The sequence below is a fragment of the Notechis scutatus genome, chromosome 10, assembly GCF_049901735.1.
Source record: "Notechis scutatus isolate UNSWTSFEM ecotype Mainland chromosome 10, rNotScu1.2, whole genome shotgun sequence".
In the NCBI taxonomy this organism is placed as follows: Eukaryota; Metazoa; Chordata; class Lepidosauria; order Squamata; family Elapidae; genus Notechis; species Notechis scutatus.
In genome coordinates this window covers 2,166,832-2,185,659 of record NC_142018.1, presented here as the reverse complement: position 1 = coordinate 2,185,659, position 18,828 = coordinate 2,166,832, and the positions used below count along the sequence as shown (strand labels likewise).

Sequence of the window (18,828 nt, the reverse complement as noted above, 5' to 3'; positions counted from 1 at the left end):
CTAATCCATCTCCACCCAAGACTTGAATCTTAAACAAAATATTCAGGAAGAGGCTGGCTTACCTCACAAATGTCCTTCAGATGTTTGATATAGTGGCGCTCCGTGCTCATGATTTCATTAATGACATTGGCTCTCATCTGGTCTCGGTTCTGGAGGGTTCTCCCGAGACAGAGGCAGTCAGCAGCATTTGGATCCAAGTGTCCATTCTGTACTTCGCTCGTGCCTTCTTCAACTCCATCTTCTTGGTTGACCCAGAGCTGTAACCAAAAGCAATATCAGCCCATGAGTTTGGTTTTCTAGTGTATATCCTAATGTCCTAGATTTAAATAAAATAGTGAGATATAAAGAATTATTGGATGAACAGGGAAAATTGAAAACCAATCAAGAATTGAAGGAACAAGGGATAAAAATAGACTGGTGGCCTTATCTACAAATTCAAACAAGATATAAGAAAGATATAGAAGAATTTGGAATATATAAAGGTCAGCAGGAATTAGACAAAATATTACAGGGGACAGATGAAAAAATTATCACCAAAATGTATACTTATCTCCTAAGAAGTAAGAATGGAAGAATAAGTAGTAAAATTCCATTCTTCCTAAGAATGGAAGAAGAAGTAGTAAAAAAGACCATGATAATTTGGGCGAAAATTTTTGGTTATAGCATTAATTTGGAAGATTGAGAAAAATTACGGGAAGTAAATTATAAACTAACCTTATCAGTAGCTTACAAGGAACACTTATATAAAATGTTCTACCGTTGGCTTTTACCCCCAGCAAGATTGGCTAAGATGTTCCCTAATAGACTGGCAAATTGTTGGAAATGTAATTATGAACAAGGAACCTATTTTCATATGTGGTGAACATGCCCCCAAACTAAAAATTAGTGACTCAAAATTAGGAATTGGTTGGAGGAAATTACAAAACAGAAAACTGAATTGAGACCAGAAACATTCCTATTGGGTACATTAAGAAATAAAATTAGTAAGAAATTTCAATATATTATATGACATATAATAACTGCAGCAAGAATAGCCTTTGCTCAGGATTGGAAATGTGACAGTATTCCTTCTGACATTATGATAATAAAAAAGGTTTTAGAGTGTGCAGAAATGGATAGGCTTTCAATGGAAATGAAGGAGAGAGAAGAGACAGAGTACCATGAAATCTGGAATCTATGGTATAATTGGTTGCAAGGTAGACACAAAATAGAGAAACGAATGAAAGGTTATGGTGAGATGAAACAATATTGTACGACTACGTATAACTATGTATAATTATGTAAATAATTACATAAATATATGACAATATGCTATAAATCGAATGTAAAATAATTGTAATAATATTTAGTAATATTCTACAGACTTAAGAATATGTCAATGTGAGTGAATGCCACTACAAACACGCTGAAATGAATGGAAACATGTTTTTAATTGTTTTTAATTGTAGAATTTGATTAATAAAGACTTTTTAAAATTAAAAAAAAGGTTGGTTTTCTAGTGACATTGAGAACAACCATCCCAAATGAGACAAGGGCTTAAGCATGGAATTAGCTTGGACTTGTTACATGAACACAAGAGGACAAAGACTTACACCCTCCAAATGACTTTGAACCTTATCTAGTCCTTCCTAAGTGAAAGCTGCCAGCTCAGGAGATTCCTGTGGCATAGGCATAAAACAATAAAGTAGCTAGTTTGAATTCTACACATGTGGCCATGCCAACATTTTTCTCTTAAGATGAATTATGATGAAGGATGAATTCGATGCCCAACAAGTTTAAAGGACTGAAGCCAATTATGTAGCTTAATTTGATCTCAAAGCTAAAGAAATCCAGAATTTTGTAGATACTGGATACATTCTCTACTCCGTTGGGCTAGCCTGCATGATTTACACTGGCCAGTCAAACCACAGAACAATTGGGAAGGACTGTGGTTTTAGTGAATTAATTGATATGTTCAAATAAGAAAAAAAACAAAATTCAATACAGCCTATCCCTTAACATATTAAGATTACGCTACTCAGTCCCATGGGGACTATTTCTAGGAAAATAGAAATAGAAAATGTTAATACAGGTTATGACCAAAACAGAATCCACAATTTATGTTACTGAGAAATTTGTTAATGAGTTTTGCCCCATTTTACGACTTTTCTTGCCACATTTGTTAAGTGAATCACTGTGGTTGTTAAATGAGTAATACAGTTGTTAAGTGAATCTGGCTTCCCAATTGACATTTCTTGTCAGAATGTGGCAAAAGATGGTTACATGAATCTGGGACACTGCAACCGTCATAAATAGGAAGCAGATGTCAAGTCCTGTGACCATGGGGATGCTGCAACAATCATCAGTGTGAAAAATGATCATAAGCCTTTTCAGTGCCACTGTAACTTTGAACAATCACTAGAATGAACTGTTGTAAGTCGAGGACTATCTGTAATATGAATTGGACTGAACTCCAGTTCTTTTAGACTTGTTTTTCCCCCCAGTCTTGTCAACTCCTTCACAATTCTTAAAAAACGAACCAGAAGCATTGTTCTGAAAATATCCAACAATTTTAAGTTGAAAGACCAGGAGGATCTAAGAAAACATAAAAACATTCTCCTGCATTCAGCTCTAAATGCAAAGCATAGCCGGAATTGTTCTTCAAATGGCAAACAGGCAAAAATAACACAGGCGATGTTATTTTCCTTCAGTTGCAGTTCAGTCTTCAAGTCACAAGAAACATAAATTATACTCTGCACTGAAAGGGATATTAACAGGTGTTCCATTTTCACAGCCTAACCTATTGTTAAATATAGAGCTGCCGATGCATTGTTTCTAACATGTACCTTAGGAACTGTGGTGGCCCCTTTAATTTGCAAAAATCTCCATCAGCTTCCTTTTTCATGTTCTCTGCTTTCCCAACCGCTGATTATGTTTTGCTAAACAACGTTCCTTTTATTACTGCACTAGAGCTTTAAAGGTCAAGAATTGGAGATCGCAGAGACAACCCACCAATTTTTCTAACAATTGATTTAAAGGTGCAGTGAAACACGAGAAAACCGATTTGCAAACTGAGGTGGCAAAATGACAAGATGGCCCTTTTAAGACCAAACATTTTTTTAAAAAAAAATGGATATGCATGGAAAAGGATGAATTCAGAAAATGAATTCATCAGTGCATTCATGTAATACACATATTTACCACAGCTACAATGATATTTTTAATGTTCTTACAATATGCTTAAAACTATTCAGGCTAAAAAAGTGATATGCAAAGTGATAATTTCAGGGAGTTTGAGAGATGCATTAACTAGTTTTTAGGCCTCCTTTCCCAGCCTGACATTCCAAAAATAAACAAAAAATGTGTTGCTTTTCCAAAAATCTCCACAGCTCCTCCTGGCTTATTGCATCCCTGGAAATCTAGCAATTCAGTACCGTAGAATAAATAAAATATGAACATGGAAATGGAACAGAGATGTGGTAGAATACACACTCTAAATTTAGCACATCAGAATTGGTAGAAGAGTCCTTTGTTGAATAAGGCACAATCAGCAGAGATCATAAAAGCGGATTTTACTCCGCTAATCATTGCCAGCTCTAGGGGGATGGTGCTCATCTCCATTTCAAGGCCATTGAACCAGTGCTGTCTGAAGACATTTCTGCAGCCAGCATGACATCATGGAGTGCTGTTACCTTCCCACCTAAGAGGTACCTATTTATCTACCTGCATTTGCATGCTTGCGAACTGCTAGGTTTCAGGAGCTGGAGCAAGGAGGGGCGCTCACCCTGTCGTGTGGCACTCGGGTCTCGAACCTGGACTGCCGGCTTTCCAGCCAAGTTTATTCCAAGTTTGATAGCTCAGTCTAAGCAACTTGACTCAATCCCAGAAGGACACATTGATCTACTAGATCAGGGGTCTCCAAATTTGGCAACTTTAAAACTTGTGGACTTCAACTTGCAGAATTCCTCAGCCAGCATGGTGACTGGGGAATTCGGGGAGTAGAGTAGAGTAGAGTAGAGTAGAGTAGAGTAGAGTAGAGTAGAGTAGAGTAGAATAGAATAGAATAGAATAGAATAGAATAGAACAGAATACTTTATTGGCCAAGTGTGATTGGACACACAAGGAATTTGTCTTGGTGTAAATACTCTCAGTATACATAAAGAAAAGATACATTCGTTAAGAATCAAGAATCATAACATACAACACTTAATGATAGTCATAGGGTACGATAAGCAATCAAATCATACTAGGTAACAGTCAAAATAAATTGTAAGGATACAAGCGAGAAAGCTACAGTCATACAGTCACAAGTGGGAGGGGATGGGTGATAAGGAGTGATGAGAAGATTAACAGTAATAGTAGTGCAGACTGTAACAGTTGAACAGTGTTGAGGGAATTATTTGTTTAGCAGAGTGATGACTTTCGGGGGGAAACTGTTCTTTTGTCTAGTTGTTCTGGTGTGCAGGGCTCTATAACGTCGTTTTGAAGGTAGGAGTCCACATATCTTAAAGTTGCTGAGGTCAGGAAAGACTACCATGGAGCATAACTAATGACGAGATGCAACAATTTGATTTGACTTCTGGAGTAACTAAAAAATTCAAATGCAATGCAAAATATGGCAGAACAGCTGGTCCTCTGATACGGCTCATCTACAGGAAGGAAAAGTGCTAGATCATACAAAGGTTCTTCACGCAATGTCTTCTTTGGCCCATTTACAAGTTGTTTAACTGGTCCAACAAAGGGTTAAGGTGTTATGGGAATTCCCACAACAAATAGAACTGGCCAAGTTATCCCAGGAGGTTCGATTAAGCCACAAATAAATCCAGTTATGTACAGGTTAAACTAATTCCACAGAATTATTTTGCAGGGCTGAAATCTAATCAACTGAGAAGTCATTTCTCCTAATGCTGGAGAAAAAAAGATTTAAGCAGACAAATATGACTTGCATGAACAAGACGTACGCTTGCTACGTGTTGAGAATACCTTAAATTATGCGCCGTTTCCAAGGATCATGCGGAAACTACCAAAGACAATTTTGTGAGCCCAGGAAACAACACAACAATTTGAAGTGATTTTTGACAGGTGCTATAAGTGTGCACTTGTACGTGCTCTGAATCACCTTTCTCCCTTCAAATCTGAAACTCAGCCCAGCCCTAGAAAGAAGGGCTGAAAAAGACACCTTTCGATTCCAAAACTCAGCACTGTGGCTGGGCACACTTCCCAAACAACTGATTGGCTGTTGTAGCTGTCTGTCTCACTAATGGAGAAAGGGCCAGTGATAACTGGGCTCGCTCGCTCTCAAAGTGAGACAGTTGTTAATTGAGGTTTTTGATCACTTGACATGGAGATGCTGCAAATGGTCATAAGTCACTTTTTTTCAGCACCATTGTAACTTCGAACGGTCACTAGATCAATGGTTGGAAGTTGAGGGCTACCTGTACTAGGTTTGTAAATTATATAATCCCTTGTCTCACACTATGTTTGTATAAGAATCTTAGTGTTTAGAATCAACGCTCTCATTTGTTTAAGTTCTCCCTCTTTCCCGCGGCCTCCTGGGTTCCTGCCTGCTTCATGGAGATGGTAAATGGGGATCCTCAAGAGATCATTCTTTGCCCTATTGGTGTGACTGCAGCTGCCAGAAGATTTAACTGGGTTTGAAATGGAGGAGGTAAGCAGGTTATGGCAGAAAGGTCAGGGAGTGCATGCTCTGGAGAATAATTGCTCCTGGCAGAGATGAACTCTGAGCGTTATTGCCGTCTATGGGAATCTGGACCTTGGTGGATTTGGTTGGAATGGATTTCCTGGTCCCAGGAAGGCTGTGCCAGATTTGAACTAAAGCAAGCTGGAGGTTAGGTAAAACAAACAGCCCGTCCTAAATAAAAATTCCCTGGAATGACGTCCTTGCTATCTCTCAGCCACTCGGTTATATAACAACTTTTGATTACAAGGCTTTGCACTTTTCCTGGGATAATACAGCTGAGTGTCAGTTTGAATGTCTTGCATGATGAAGCAGAAATGAAAGAGAAAGAACAGAACCGTCAGTGTCTATTTTTGTGTCCTCTTGCATTGAAGACCGAGCAGAGAGGGGTGAACAAACATACCCTCCACACTGCCGACTGACCATTTCAAAATCCGGGGTCAAATGTCCACAATCCAAAACCAGCAAGTCCTGTGCAGACCTTTTTACCTATCACTTCTCCCCTACCCCAAAACAGACGGAGAATTCAAGAACCTTATATTTAACAGAATATTTACAGTATATTTTTCTTGATGTATACAATGTAAAACGTCTTCATGCAAGTTGCATCAAGCAGCTTATTCTTCACCGGCTGCTCTAGCAACCAGCTTTTCAGCCCCGGTGTGCAGGGTTTGGTTGTGGGAACTGATACTAAAGGTGGGTGGTGCAACGATGGTATCATTATACCATGACTAAGCTCACATGCGTACATAGCAGCAAGGAAAGGATTGTCTTTTTCTTCCATTCTCCACTCTCTCAGAAATTGGCTTTTTAAACTCACAATGCAGCGATTTCTATAAATAAAGCAACAACTACATCCATGATGTATCAATTCAGACATTGCAGCAAGGACTGACAAAGCTGTAGTTTACCAAACTATATTCAGGTTAGTTAACCAAGGGCCAAACCAATGGTAGATCCTCAGGCTAAGATCTCCCAACAATGAGAACAATTAAACAGTAGAACAATTTGCCTTCAGAAGTTGTGGTTGCTATATCACTGAAGGCTTTTTAAAAAAGACTGGACAACCATTTGTCTGGAATGCTCTAGGGCAGGGGTGTCCAACCTTGGCAACTTTAAGACTTGTGGACTTTGCTGGCTGAGGAATTCTGGGAGTTGAAGTCCACAAGTCTTAAAGTTGCCAAGGTTGGACACCCCTGCTCTAGGGTCTTCTGCTTAAGAAGGGGGTTGAATTAGAAGACCTCCAAGGTCCCTTCCAATTCTGTTAAGTCTTCTGGAAGGTAGGAAGGAAATATGTCCGTGTGGGGTGGGGGTGGTGGATGGATGGACAGAAAGACAGATTATTTGTAAGAGATGGCATATGCAGATGGGGTTTAGTTGATTTTATGAACAATGTCTCTTCTTTTACAATTTATTTTAATAAGTAATTATTAATTCCAAAGTATTTTTGTCCTTTGTTTGCCTATTTTAAGAACAAGTGTGAAGAAGTGTGGAGTCTCGGCATTGCCCAGGACTTTTGTCGGTGGTTTTTTACTTTTCTTTTTTCTATTTACAATGCATATGGAGCAGGATTTCTTAAACTTGTTTTCATTTGGGGTAAATATTCTGGGTTAAGTTAAAGAGAAGGAACTGGCTGTGGTTGATTTGCAATGCTCAGCAGCCCTAGGGTGGCTCTCTAAAGCCACAAGTTCTGTGTGCCTGTTTTAGCATTGTTTGCTCTAATCGGAATTTGCTGGATGCACCAAATTTGGCTGGTTTCACAAACGGCACAAAGCTATAAACCAAGCCGACTGCCTTGTGCACAGGGCAATGGTGTGCAATCTGCAGAGTGCTTTTCTCCCACTGCTAATGCTCTTAATCAATTTATCAGCCATGTAAATTCATCTGCCTGGGGAAGGTGCATTATTCAGAGATCCTTGAACTGAATCACATCTCAATATGTGTCTGTTGGCTTAAAAAAATGACATGATTTAGGGCTGAACTAACTGGTGGTGATGGAGTTATTATAAATTATTGTAGAGTTAACCTTGAGGAAGATATGTAAGAGCTGTTAAGGGAGGAAGGAGTTGTTAAGTGGGGGGGGACTAAGGTAAGAGGTTACACAGCCCAGGAATAGAAGGAAGTATGAGAAAGAAACTCAAAATAACTGTGCTTTGATTTTCTTTAGTAGAAGGTCAGAGAGAAAATTGAACAGACTTTCAAGATTCAGTTATTCTATCCTGCAACAATACAGGTAGTCCTCAACTTACAAACACAATGTATTATTTTTATTTTATTTATTTATTTGACTTGTCAATTGCTTACAAGATAATAGGTATAAGTATAAACATGAGTAAGAATACAGGAAATAGGTACGAATAAATGGGGACAATAGGACAGGGACGGGAGGCACGGCAGTGCACTTATGCACGCCCCTTACAGACCTCTTAGGAATGGGGTGAGGTCAATAGTGGTTAGTTTGAGATTAAAGGAGTGGGGGTTAGAGGATGTAACTACAGAGTCAGCTAGTGCTAACCAGGCATTGTCCACTCTGTTACTGAAGTTATACTTTCTGCAATCAAGTTTGGAGCGGTTGACATTGAGTTTGTATCGATTGTGTGCTCTTGTGTTGTTGTGGTTGAAGCTGAAGTAGTCATTCAGCTTCAACCAGGTAGGACATTGTAGCAGATAATTTTGTGCACTATGCTTAAGTTCAACCGTAGGCAGAGTAGTTTAAGGTTGTCCAAGCCCAAAATTTCAACAGAGCCCAAAATTTCTGTTATGAAGTAAGACATGTATTAAATGAGTTTTGCCCCATTTTGCGATCTTTCTTGCCTAAGTTGTTAAGTGATAAATTAATAAGACAGTTATCAAGTGAATCTGGGTTCCCCATTGATTTTGCTTGTCAAAAGGTTGCAAAAGGTGATCACATGACTCTGGGACCCTGCAACTGTCATAAAGGTGAGTCAGCTGTCAAGCATCCGAATTTTGATCACGTGATTGTAGGGATGCTACAAAGCTCATAATGTGAAAAATGGTCATGTCACTTTTTTTAGTGCTGTTGTAACTTTGAATGTCATTAAAGAAGAACTGTTGTAAGTTAACATTCCCCAAATCCTTAAAGGTTAACAATTATGCAGGATCCAATCTAGGTCAGTCACCGGGACCAGAGGTTTAGCCTTCTGAGCTTTCAGACATGTGCTGGAGCCCATCCTCAGGGAACTCCCCTCCACCCAAAGGGGTGCACTCGGCTGTCCTAGGCATGGTATTTATACTGGCAGCACCACATAAATACCACAAACACAATAGCCTAAATTAAGCTATTCTGCACGAGTCCAAAACCTCTGATCCTAGTGACCGACCCAAATTGAATCCTGCAACATTATCCTGAGACACATATATTTGCCTTCATTCGTTGGCAATGATGCTGGAAATGCCACGTATTTGGGGAAATCCACTATCACTCCAATATTGTTCCACCTATGAAAATGGGTTGCAATATTCTGCTAGTTTCCTGACATCTCCAAAAGAAGAAGATATATGACTATTATCCTTTAAAAACCTGAAATGTCTAAGACTAACTAACACATTTTCTCACTCCACTGCCCCCACCCCACCCCAAAAAGCAAAAGGGGTTCTGGAGTGCTTATACCTCTTTCTGAAACTTATTAAGAGCTGCACTTCTTGGAATACTTGTGGAACATCTGATTCTGGTACCAAGCCTTCAAGAGGCAAGATCTAAATCAGTCAATCATTCCTAAGAACCTATAAATGTTAAAGATTCTATAAATGACATTTGTATCGGTACTCTAATTAAATTTAATGTGTCTAGGTTTCAGTACGAGAACTCGAGATTGATTTCCCAGTGCAATACAGTCTGGGACAGTGGTTCTCAAAATGTTTGACCCAATTAACTCTTTTCCTCGTAGTCAAGAATGTTATTAACAACCAGCCCTCCCCTCAAAACTTCACTAGATTGTCTGTTGTTTCACACAAGCATCCAACCTGGATCCTTGACTTACAAACAAGCTATTACAAATTGCTCCATTACTTCCAGGAGATGTCCAAATTACTCCCTTGGGTAATTATCCCCAGTTTAAAAACCACTGGTCTGGGGCATAAAAACCAGGCAATGATTTTTAATCTGTATTTCTCTGAGGGGTTTTTAAAGCAATTTTGTTTTGGCAAAATAGTGAAGTTATCTAGTTAAGTTGAACTATGATTCGTAAGCTGCCCAGAATCACTTCGTAGGGAAGGCAGGCAGCATAGAATTTTAATCAATAATTATAAATAAATAAACCACACCTGAGCCAGATTGAAAGACAAAGTAAAGTATGGTTAACAATTATAAGGAATGTTCCCTCCTTGCAAAACCAGTGGAAGAGTGACAGAAAGAGAGAGGAAACTTCCAAATGTATGTTTGCTTAGTGTTCAACCATGGCTAATCTACAAACTCAGAATGGTTCAAGTGTCTCCCCAAATTAATTCAGATAAGATCATAAAAGATTGGACTGGACAACCATTTGTCCAGGGTGGTATAAAGGTCTCCTGCCTTCAGCAGGGAGTGACCTAGAAGACCTCCAAGATCCCTTTTAGCCTTGACTTTAAATACCTTAAAAAAAATACAGATATCCTATCAGATCTTATGGAATATAAGCACATCATCCTGAAATACGGCCTAATCAAGAACACCACAATTTTGGGGGGGGGGGGAACGACCAACACTCTTATGAAGGAAAGAAACCACCCAAATCCTATCAGGTTTGCTGAGTGTATTTGGAAGGTGTGGGTTTAGGAAAGACAGATAATGCTTGGCTTATCCTTATCTTTGAATGCAGCCATCTTTTGAAACGTTGGGGGAGAAAGGGTCATCTCCTGCAAGGCCTACTATCATTTTGATAGGATTCCACCAAAGCAAAGCAAAATGTCAAGGATAGAAAACTTTCCCCCCCTGCAAATCAGTTAAGATGCCAACATTTGAGCCATCACCTGACAGGGCAGTGTTAGCCTTCCCAGGTAGATCAACCACAGGAGCTAATTCTATTTTATTGTAAGGCTACATGAACACAATCTCACATGATCCTGAGACACTGTAACTGTCATAAATATAAACCACTTGTCAAGCGTCCGAATTTTGATCATGTGGTTGTGAGGATGCTGCAACGGTCATAAGTGTGAAAAATGGCCATAAGTCACTTTTTTAATGCTATTGTAACTTTCAATGGCCAAATGGTTACAAATGGTTGTAAGTTAAGGACTACTTGTACAAATCTCCTGTCGCTAACCTTTACAGGCCAAGAAATTAAGGAGGGTCCCTTCTGAGATTATTTTTACACCTGTTGTGCAGTTGTGAGCAATGGCCTCCCTTAAAGCCAACAGAGTGTTAAACTGTCTTAACAGAGAATCAAGATCGTGGGAAGTGTTGATACTTGGTTTATAATGCCTTGGTAAGGCCACTCCTGGAATACTGCATGCAGTTTTGGTTGCTACAACGTAAAAAAGAGGTTGAGACTCTAGAAAGAATATAGAGAACTGCAACAAAGCTGATTAGGGAACTGGAAGACAAAACATGTGATGATTGGTTGTGGGAACCGGCTATGTCTAGGCTAAGGAAGAGAAGGACTGGAAGGACATGATAGCAGTCAATATTTGAAGGACTGTCACAGAGAAGAGGGGGTCAACCCATTCTCCAAAACACCTGAAGGCAAGACAAGAAGCAATAGATCAGGGGTGGGATTCTACCAGTTCTCACCTATTCGCTAGAACCGGTTGTTAACATTCTAAGCAGTTCGGAGAACCGGTTGTTAGAAGAAATTACTGGCCTAATCCTGTAAGGAAGGCAGGAAGGAAACATTCTGGTGTTGCTTACAGAAACTGCCTCTCCGTTAACCCTTATTACATTCTTGGCAGGACTAGACTTCCTGTCTCAGGAACTTCTCTGGAGTTTTTTCCCCTCCTTTGCTGGTACTTTGCTTGTGTGGAGTGACCATTCAAAGTTACAATGGCACTGAAAAAAGTGACTTATGACCCTTTTTCACACTTATGACTGTTGCAGCATCCCCACAGTCATGAGAGGCCAGGCAAGGAGATACGTGCCTCGATGTGAGTGATGTTGAGTTGGCCACACCCAGCCAGTCACATGACCACCAAGCCATGCCCACCAACTAAGCCATGCCCACAGAACCGGTTGTTAAAAAATTTGAATCCCACCCCTGCAATAGATGGAAACCAATCAAGGAGAGAATCAACCTAGAACTAAGGAGGAATTTCCTGACAGTGAGAACAATTAATTAGTGGAACAACTTGCCTCCATAAGTTGTGGGTGCTCCATCACTGAATGTTTTTAAGAAGAGATTGGACAACCATTTGTCTGAAATGGTATAGGGTTTCCTGCCTCAGCAGGGGTTGGACTAGAAGACCTCCAAGGTCCCTTCCAATTCTGTTATCTGACAGAATTCCCTCGGCAGCCTCTATTCATCCCATCATCCAAGGTCATTCCTGCCTCATTCCCATTACAGAAAGCATCCCCTACACAATTTAGATGAGGATATCAGTGAGTCACACACAGAAAATCTCTAAGAAAAAGCATTGATCCTAAGCCAATTAAACTAAAAGGATTCTGTGAAGAAAATGCTAAGGTGAACCTGACAGAAAGCAATTTGGATCCCTAAATCTGGCCTGCTGTCAAGTGAAATTCACAGCCAACGAATAACTCTCTGAATCTCCCATTCAAATGCAGGTAGTCCTCAACTTACAACAGTTCATTTTGTTACATTTAGTGTTCATAGTTACAACGGCACTGAAGAAAGTGGCTTATGACCGTTCTTCACACTTAACGCCCGTTGCAGCATCCTCATGGTCACCTGATCATAATTCAGAGGCTTGGCAACTGACTCATCTTTATGACAGCCACAATATCCTGGAGTAATGTGATCCCCTTTTGTCACCTTTTGACAAGTGAAGTCAATGGGGAAGCCAGATTCACTTCACAACCAGATTACTAACTTAACAACCGCAATGATTCACTTTAACAACTGTGGCATGAATGGTTGTAAAATGGGGCAAAACTCACTTAACAAATGTCTCAGTTAGCAAAGGAAATTTGGGACTACCCGTGCAATCAAGCTGTGCTTCTTAAACTTGGCAACTTTAAGATGGGTGAGTCAACCTCCAGAATTCCCCAGCTAGCACATATAGCACATGTAGTCCACCCATCTTAAAATATAGCTGGGGAATTCTGGGAATTGGAGTCCATGCATCTTAAAACTATGGCTGGAGAATGCTGGCAGAGAAAATGCATGGGACTTAAATTACTAGCTGGGGAATTCTGGGAATTGCAACCCGTACATCTTGAAACACTGGCTGGGGAATTCTGGACTCCGTGCACCTTAAAATTGCTAAGGTTAAGAAACATTGAGCAAAAGAAATTGACAGCAGGCAGAATGTGTCTCAAGGAGGTGGTCTTATGCCCATTTTCCTTGGATTAATTTAACCTTACAGAACCCTTCTGCCCACCCCATGCCAAAAATTATACCCCAGTCCTCAATAGCCAATTGGCCCTTTAACCTCAAAGCTTGAATTCACCTGAGCCGTAATGGCTGTGCACCTGTCCCATTGAAAGGAAAGAAGGTTCAAAATACTGCACAAGATCCCTAACCTTTAACTTACTCCCTCCAGTATAATTTGATTCTTTGTGGAACAGACACCTCAACCCATATTTTCTGAAACGAGAGGACAGATTGTAATGGAGCTCCTCTCCATTAATGGGCCCCTTCCAGACACAACTGGACATATCCACGAGAATGCTTTGGGTCTTCCAAATCACAACTAATGCATTCCCCCGATCCCTCCTTCTCCACATCATCTAGCATTCAAGAGATTGCTTTTCCTTTCCAGAGCTTCACTACAAGTGGCAATAAATATCCCTTCTAGGGGAAAAAAAAATAGAAGGAAACCTCAAGTTTGCATTGATCTTGTAGCTATCACATTTGCATCTGGCATCACCTTCCATAAGTGACTTTTTCTGTGGAAGTGCCATCAAGAATAGCCGAATAAGAGTTAGAAGGGACCTTGGAGGTCTTCTAGTCCAACACTCTGTTAAAGCAGGAGGCCCTATATGATTCAGAACAAATGGTTCTCCAGTCTCTTCTTGAAAACCTCCAATGTTAGTCTAGGTCTAGACTAACCTCCTTAGTTATCTCCCTCGATTGCTTCTTGTCCTACTTTCAGGTGCTTTGGAAAATAAGTTGACCCCCCCACCCTTCTTTGTGGTGGCCCCTCAAATGTTGGAACACTGCTATCATTATGCTACTAGTCTTTCTTTTCACTAGATTAGACATATGCAATTCCTACAACTGTTCTTCATGCTTTTTAGCCTCCAATCCCCTAATCATCTTTGTTGCTCTTCTCTGCACTCTTTCCAGGGTCTCAACATCTTTTTTATACCGTGATGACCAAAACTGGATGAAATATATCAAAGAGTTCTTCTTCAGTTTGTGGGGACTCTTAGATAACAGAAGAGTCTTAAAAGGATTATGATTCCAGGATGGTTTGTTTGTTTGGTTTGTTGGTTGGTTAGTTGGTTGATGATTGATTGATTGCCTGATAGTGTGCATTTTGTTCAAGAAGTCTTGTATAGCATGCCCTCATTCTCTTTTCCCTACAAAAACAACCTTGTGAAGTATGTTGAGCTTGGAGAAAAAACTTCCTTGGCTGAGGGGGAACTGGAATCTGGTTCCCCCGCTGCTAGTTCATCAATATCAACACTGTGCAACCTCATTTGTCCTTTTGCTAAAATGATTTGATTGCAATCATCAAATGATTATGTGTCAACTCTTAGCAATCACATAGATCTTCTCCAGGATAATCTGGCTCTAACTTGGTCTTTCGTTTCTTCCAGTGGTGCAGTCCTACCATTGTAGCTGAGTCTTTAACCCTTGCTTTCTCCTATTTAATTAATTGATCATAAATTTAAAAATTCAGGGATGGGAGAGGTAATAAAAATGAAGAAAATTCTTGGTCAAAAATTGTTTCTTTTTACATACATGGCTCTCTGGAATATAAGAAGAAAAGTGGTCAACGCTGTGCAGGAAGCGAGAACATTAATTTTACCTATGTAAATTTATCTCAAGGCAACACCTACGTTGCTCAAGATGTTTGACACACAATATTTTACAACTGGGAGAGGAGATGATGTGATTTCAGGTTATCTGCTCGTAAACAGCCCTCCAACCTAAGAGATGAATGATTAATTAAATATTAGATTTGTAGGAGTATAAAATGCAAACTCAGGAGCAAGTATTTCAGCTTTTGACAATACTTCAGAGAGACCTGCTAAGTGATTCATAAGCCGTGAGGTGTAAATGTGTTAGTTCTTGGCTTGGATAAAGGCTGTAGAGGTGGAACTAATTTTATGATCTTTTGATATGATTATTGCCTACCTTAACCTGAAGTAGAATTGTGATTTAATAAAAATACATTGTTTCCCTCTATGTAACCATTCAAAGATAAATGGCACTTAAATCCCTAGAGACCTATGTCCTGAAGGAATTTCGACAGCACAGGTGGTCCTTGATTGACATTAATTTAGTGACCAGTCAAAGTTGTGACGCCACTGAAAAAAGTGACTTATGATCATTTTTCACACTTACGATTATTCAAGTATCCCTGTGGTGACCTGATCAAAATTTAAATGCGTGGCAACTGACTCCTATTCATGATGGATGCAGTGCCTCAGGGTTGTGTGATCCCTTTTAAGCCCTTTTGACAAACAAAATGTCAACTAAAAAGAGACTCCTTTGGTCTTTTTAGCTGCCAGAAAAAGGGAGTCGGGGAAACAGTGCATTCCTTAAGGGCCTAGATCAGGGGTGTCCAACCTTGGCAACTTTAAGACTTGTGGACTTCAACTCCCAGAATTCCTCAGCCAGCAAAGCTGGCTGAGGAATTCTGGGAGTTGAAGTCCACAAGTCTTAAAGTTGCCAAGGTTGGACACCCCTGGCCTAGATAATCACCCTGGCAGCCCAAAGTTATAGGAACGCAAGAATATTACTGGAGAACATGATTGATGACTCTTGGGGATGGATGTGTCCCATTGGAGAATACACATCCAGGGGACGGGGGGAAATGTATGATGTAATTTAGTATCACCTACATCCAGCTAACACCAACATGGCCACTTCTAATAAATTACTTTTCTTTTCTCTGAGATGCGACTAGAGATTTATGATTTGAATGGGGTCCTGACACAAAATCCATGGGGAAACCAGATTCACTTAACAACTGAGTTACTAACTTATCAACTGCACTGATTCACTTAACAACTGTGGCAAGAAAGGTCATAAAATGGGTCCGAACAACACTAAAAAACTCTCGTGCTTAGCAAAGGAAAATTTGGGCTTAATTATGAATGTAAGTTGAGGACTTCCTGTGCACTTCAGGAACACCGAAATGTGTCCATGTGTTCCTGTAGGTCTGAAAAGGCTTAGGATTCAGGTCCCGAAAACAAAATCAAAGATATGAAATGGTAAATTATGGAAATCCAGAGAATTTTTTTATTGGTCTGTATCAGAACTAAGGAGGAAGACAGTATACAGCTGGCACTTAATTCCAATAAGAATAGTGTATACCTTTCACAACTACTCAACAAAAAGTTGGAGGAGTTGTCAGTACAGGTAGTCCTCATTTACAACTGGTTATTTAGTGACATTCAAAGTTACAACAGCATTGAGAAAAGTGACTTATGACCATTTTCACAGTTACAACCTTTGCAGCATCCCCATGACCATGTGATCCAAATTCAGATGCTTGGCAACTGACTCACATTTATGATGGTTACACTGTTCTGGTATCATGTGATCACCTCTTGTGACCTACAAACAAGCAAAGTCAATGCCAGATTCAGTTAACAACCGTGTAACTAACTTAACAACTGCAGTGATTCACTTAGCAACTGTGGCAAGAAAGGTCATAAAGTGGGGCAACATTCGCTTAATAAATGTCTCACTTAATATAAATTTTGGGCTCAATTTTGGTCGTAAGTCAAAGACTACCTGTACGAGATGGATATTTGAAGAAGTGTGCTTTTCTGGAAGTAGTTACAGAAGTAAAACTCCTTTCTAATCAAAGAGCAGAAAATACCCCACTATTACACATCTTCAAGGGAGTAATTGCTAAATTACATAATAAGGAACTTTTTATATTTTTACTTCTAGCAGCTAATTAATAATTGCTCAACACTGGAAGTTCCTTGATGATTTAATGGCTGTGAAATGGCATACTAAATATAGCCAATTCTTGTTCTTAAAAAAAGTTACTGATAGAATTTGAATATTAAGTACACAGAAGAATCAACTACATTTTTACTGGATCTGTATAGCTATATATTGTAAAAGTTATTAAACCAACGGTTTTGATTTTGTGTGAATCCTGCAATTTATGGAAACCATGAATTAATTCTGATTTAAACTTTTACAAAATGTACATTTTTTTCTAAATACAAACAAATTCAGAAGCCATCTCAGGTGGGCTGGTAACTGAATAGCTTATTAAAGGTACAGAAAAGGGATTTTTAATACACACGCTCTCCTTAGCCCATCAAGCTGAGGAGGACTTGCAAGTTTTGGATATACACAAAAATCACAGAAACGGCAAAACTAAGAAAGTGGCTCACATAAAAGCAGCCACTTTTGAGGATTTCAAAGGTTTATGTCTGAATAGTTTTAATCAGGCTATGTTATGGAAATTTTAGAACTTGATGGCTTTTTTTGCTACTGTGACTTTAAGAAGTAAATCACTTTTTCATTTTCCCTTGTTTTGATCATGACCACTTTGGACTTAGAAAAGGACAGTTCCAGCTTCACTGGTTCTTCATCCTTATTCTTTCTGCCTGTAAATTCTCCTCTCTGCTGTTCCATTTTATTCCAAGGCATCTTCAGCATTGCTAAGTCTTTCCTCCATCAGTGAAAAGATAAAGCTGGAGCTCAGTGAGGATTAACTTCACCTGATCTCAGGTGTACATTGTTCGAAACTCTCCATGTTTATCCTCCACTTTTCTTAAGCGTCTATATCTAAATACATCCTCTTAACTGCTCTTACAGTTCCACCTCACAGCCAGGACATTGTGTACCGTTATTGTATAATTTCTTCTTCCTTGTTTGCATTGTCCTGAAGAAGTCCTGCACATTTTACTCTGCTAGTCGTTGCCAACTACACGGGGCGGTGCTCAAGTCTGTTTTAAGGCCATTGGGCCTGTGCTGTCCAAAGACATTTCTACAGTCATGTAACCAGCATGACGTCACAGAGCGCAGTTACCCTCCCACCGAAGTGATACCTATTTATCGACTTGCATTTGCTTGCTTTCGAGCTGCTAAGTTGGCAGGATTGGAGTGAGGACAGGACCTCACCCTGCTACATGGAGATCAGGTCCTGAGCTGGGCTGCCAGATTTCCAGACGTCAAGCCCAGCATTTTAACCACTGAGCCACCCTTATTGTCTTGAAAGCTTACTTATATACAAGAAATGTACTTAAAGGTCCTGTCAGAAAGGAATGGAGGGGTGGCAAGATAGAGAGGACCTGCCTTTTGTCCTCCCTGCAAGGCTGTTGATTTTCTTATAGCAGCTTGGCCCACTTAGAAGAGGAGGAGGACCAGCAGCAAAGGAGATGGACAGAGACGATGGGTGGACTGTTGGAAGACCTGAAAAAAATCAGGTTAGGGACAGATTGTCATGGAGAAAGCCTTACTAAAAATTGACATTGATCTCATGACACATAATCAATCAATAGGGGGCATGATGGGTCAGTGATTTAAAATGCTGAGTTTGTCAGCTGGAAAGCTGACAGCCCAGGTTTGAGACCCAAGTACCACGTGACAGGGTGAGCTCCCATTCCTTGCTCCAGCTCCTGCCCACCTAGCAGTTTGAAAGCATGCAAATGCAAGTAGTTAAATAGGTACTACTGGTGGGAAGGTAACAGCATTCTGTGTGCCTCGGCATATAGTCATGGCAGCCACATGACCTTGGAAGTGTCTTCGGACAATGCTGGCTAAGAAACGGTGATGAGCACCATCCCCTAGAGTCGAAATCGACTGGATGAGGGATCGATAATCAGTCGGAATGAATTCACACAAATGAAATCCCTAGATGAGCAAGACAGCTCATCACACTATTGCTTAGTA

The 18,828-nt window shown here is 39.9% G+C and overlaps 2 protein-coding genes across 7 annotated transcripts in view; both read right to left on the bottom strand.

Annotated features, from left to right (window-relative positions):
* Positions 1-18,828, bottom strand: part of ARHGEF9 (Cdc42 guanine nucleotide exchange factor 9) — a 262,693-nt gene that overhangs the window by 82,817 nt on the left and 161,048 nt on the right. For all 6 annotated transcript variants that reach the window (XM_087971959.1, XM_087971957.1, XM_087971956.1 and 3 more), the window contains one exon: positions 63-257. In XM_087971959.1, coding sequence (XP_087828085.1) covers positions 63-257 — 195 coding nt within the window. The remainder of the gene's footprint in view (positions 1-62; positions 258-18,828) is intronic.
* LOC148129729 (uncharacterized) overlaps positions 1-18,828 on the bottom strand; it is a 131,267-nt gene that overhangs the window by 68,455 nt on the left and 43,984 nt on the right. Inside the window, exon 3 of the mRNA XM_087971963.1 lies at positions 63-257. The gene's annotated coding sequence lies outside the window, so the exon portion shown is untranslated. The remainder of the gene's footprint in view (positions 1-62; positions 258-18,828) is intronic.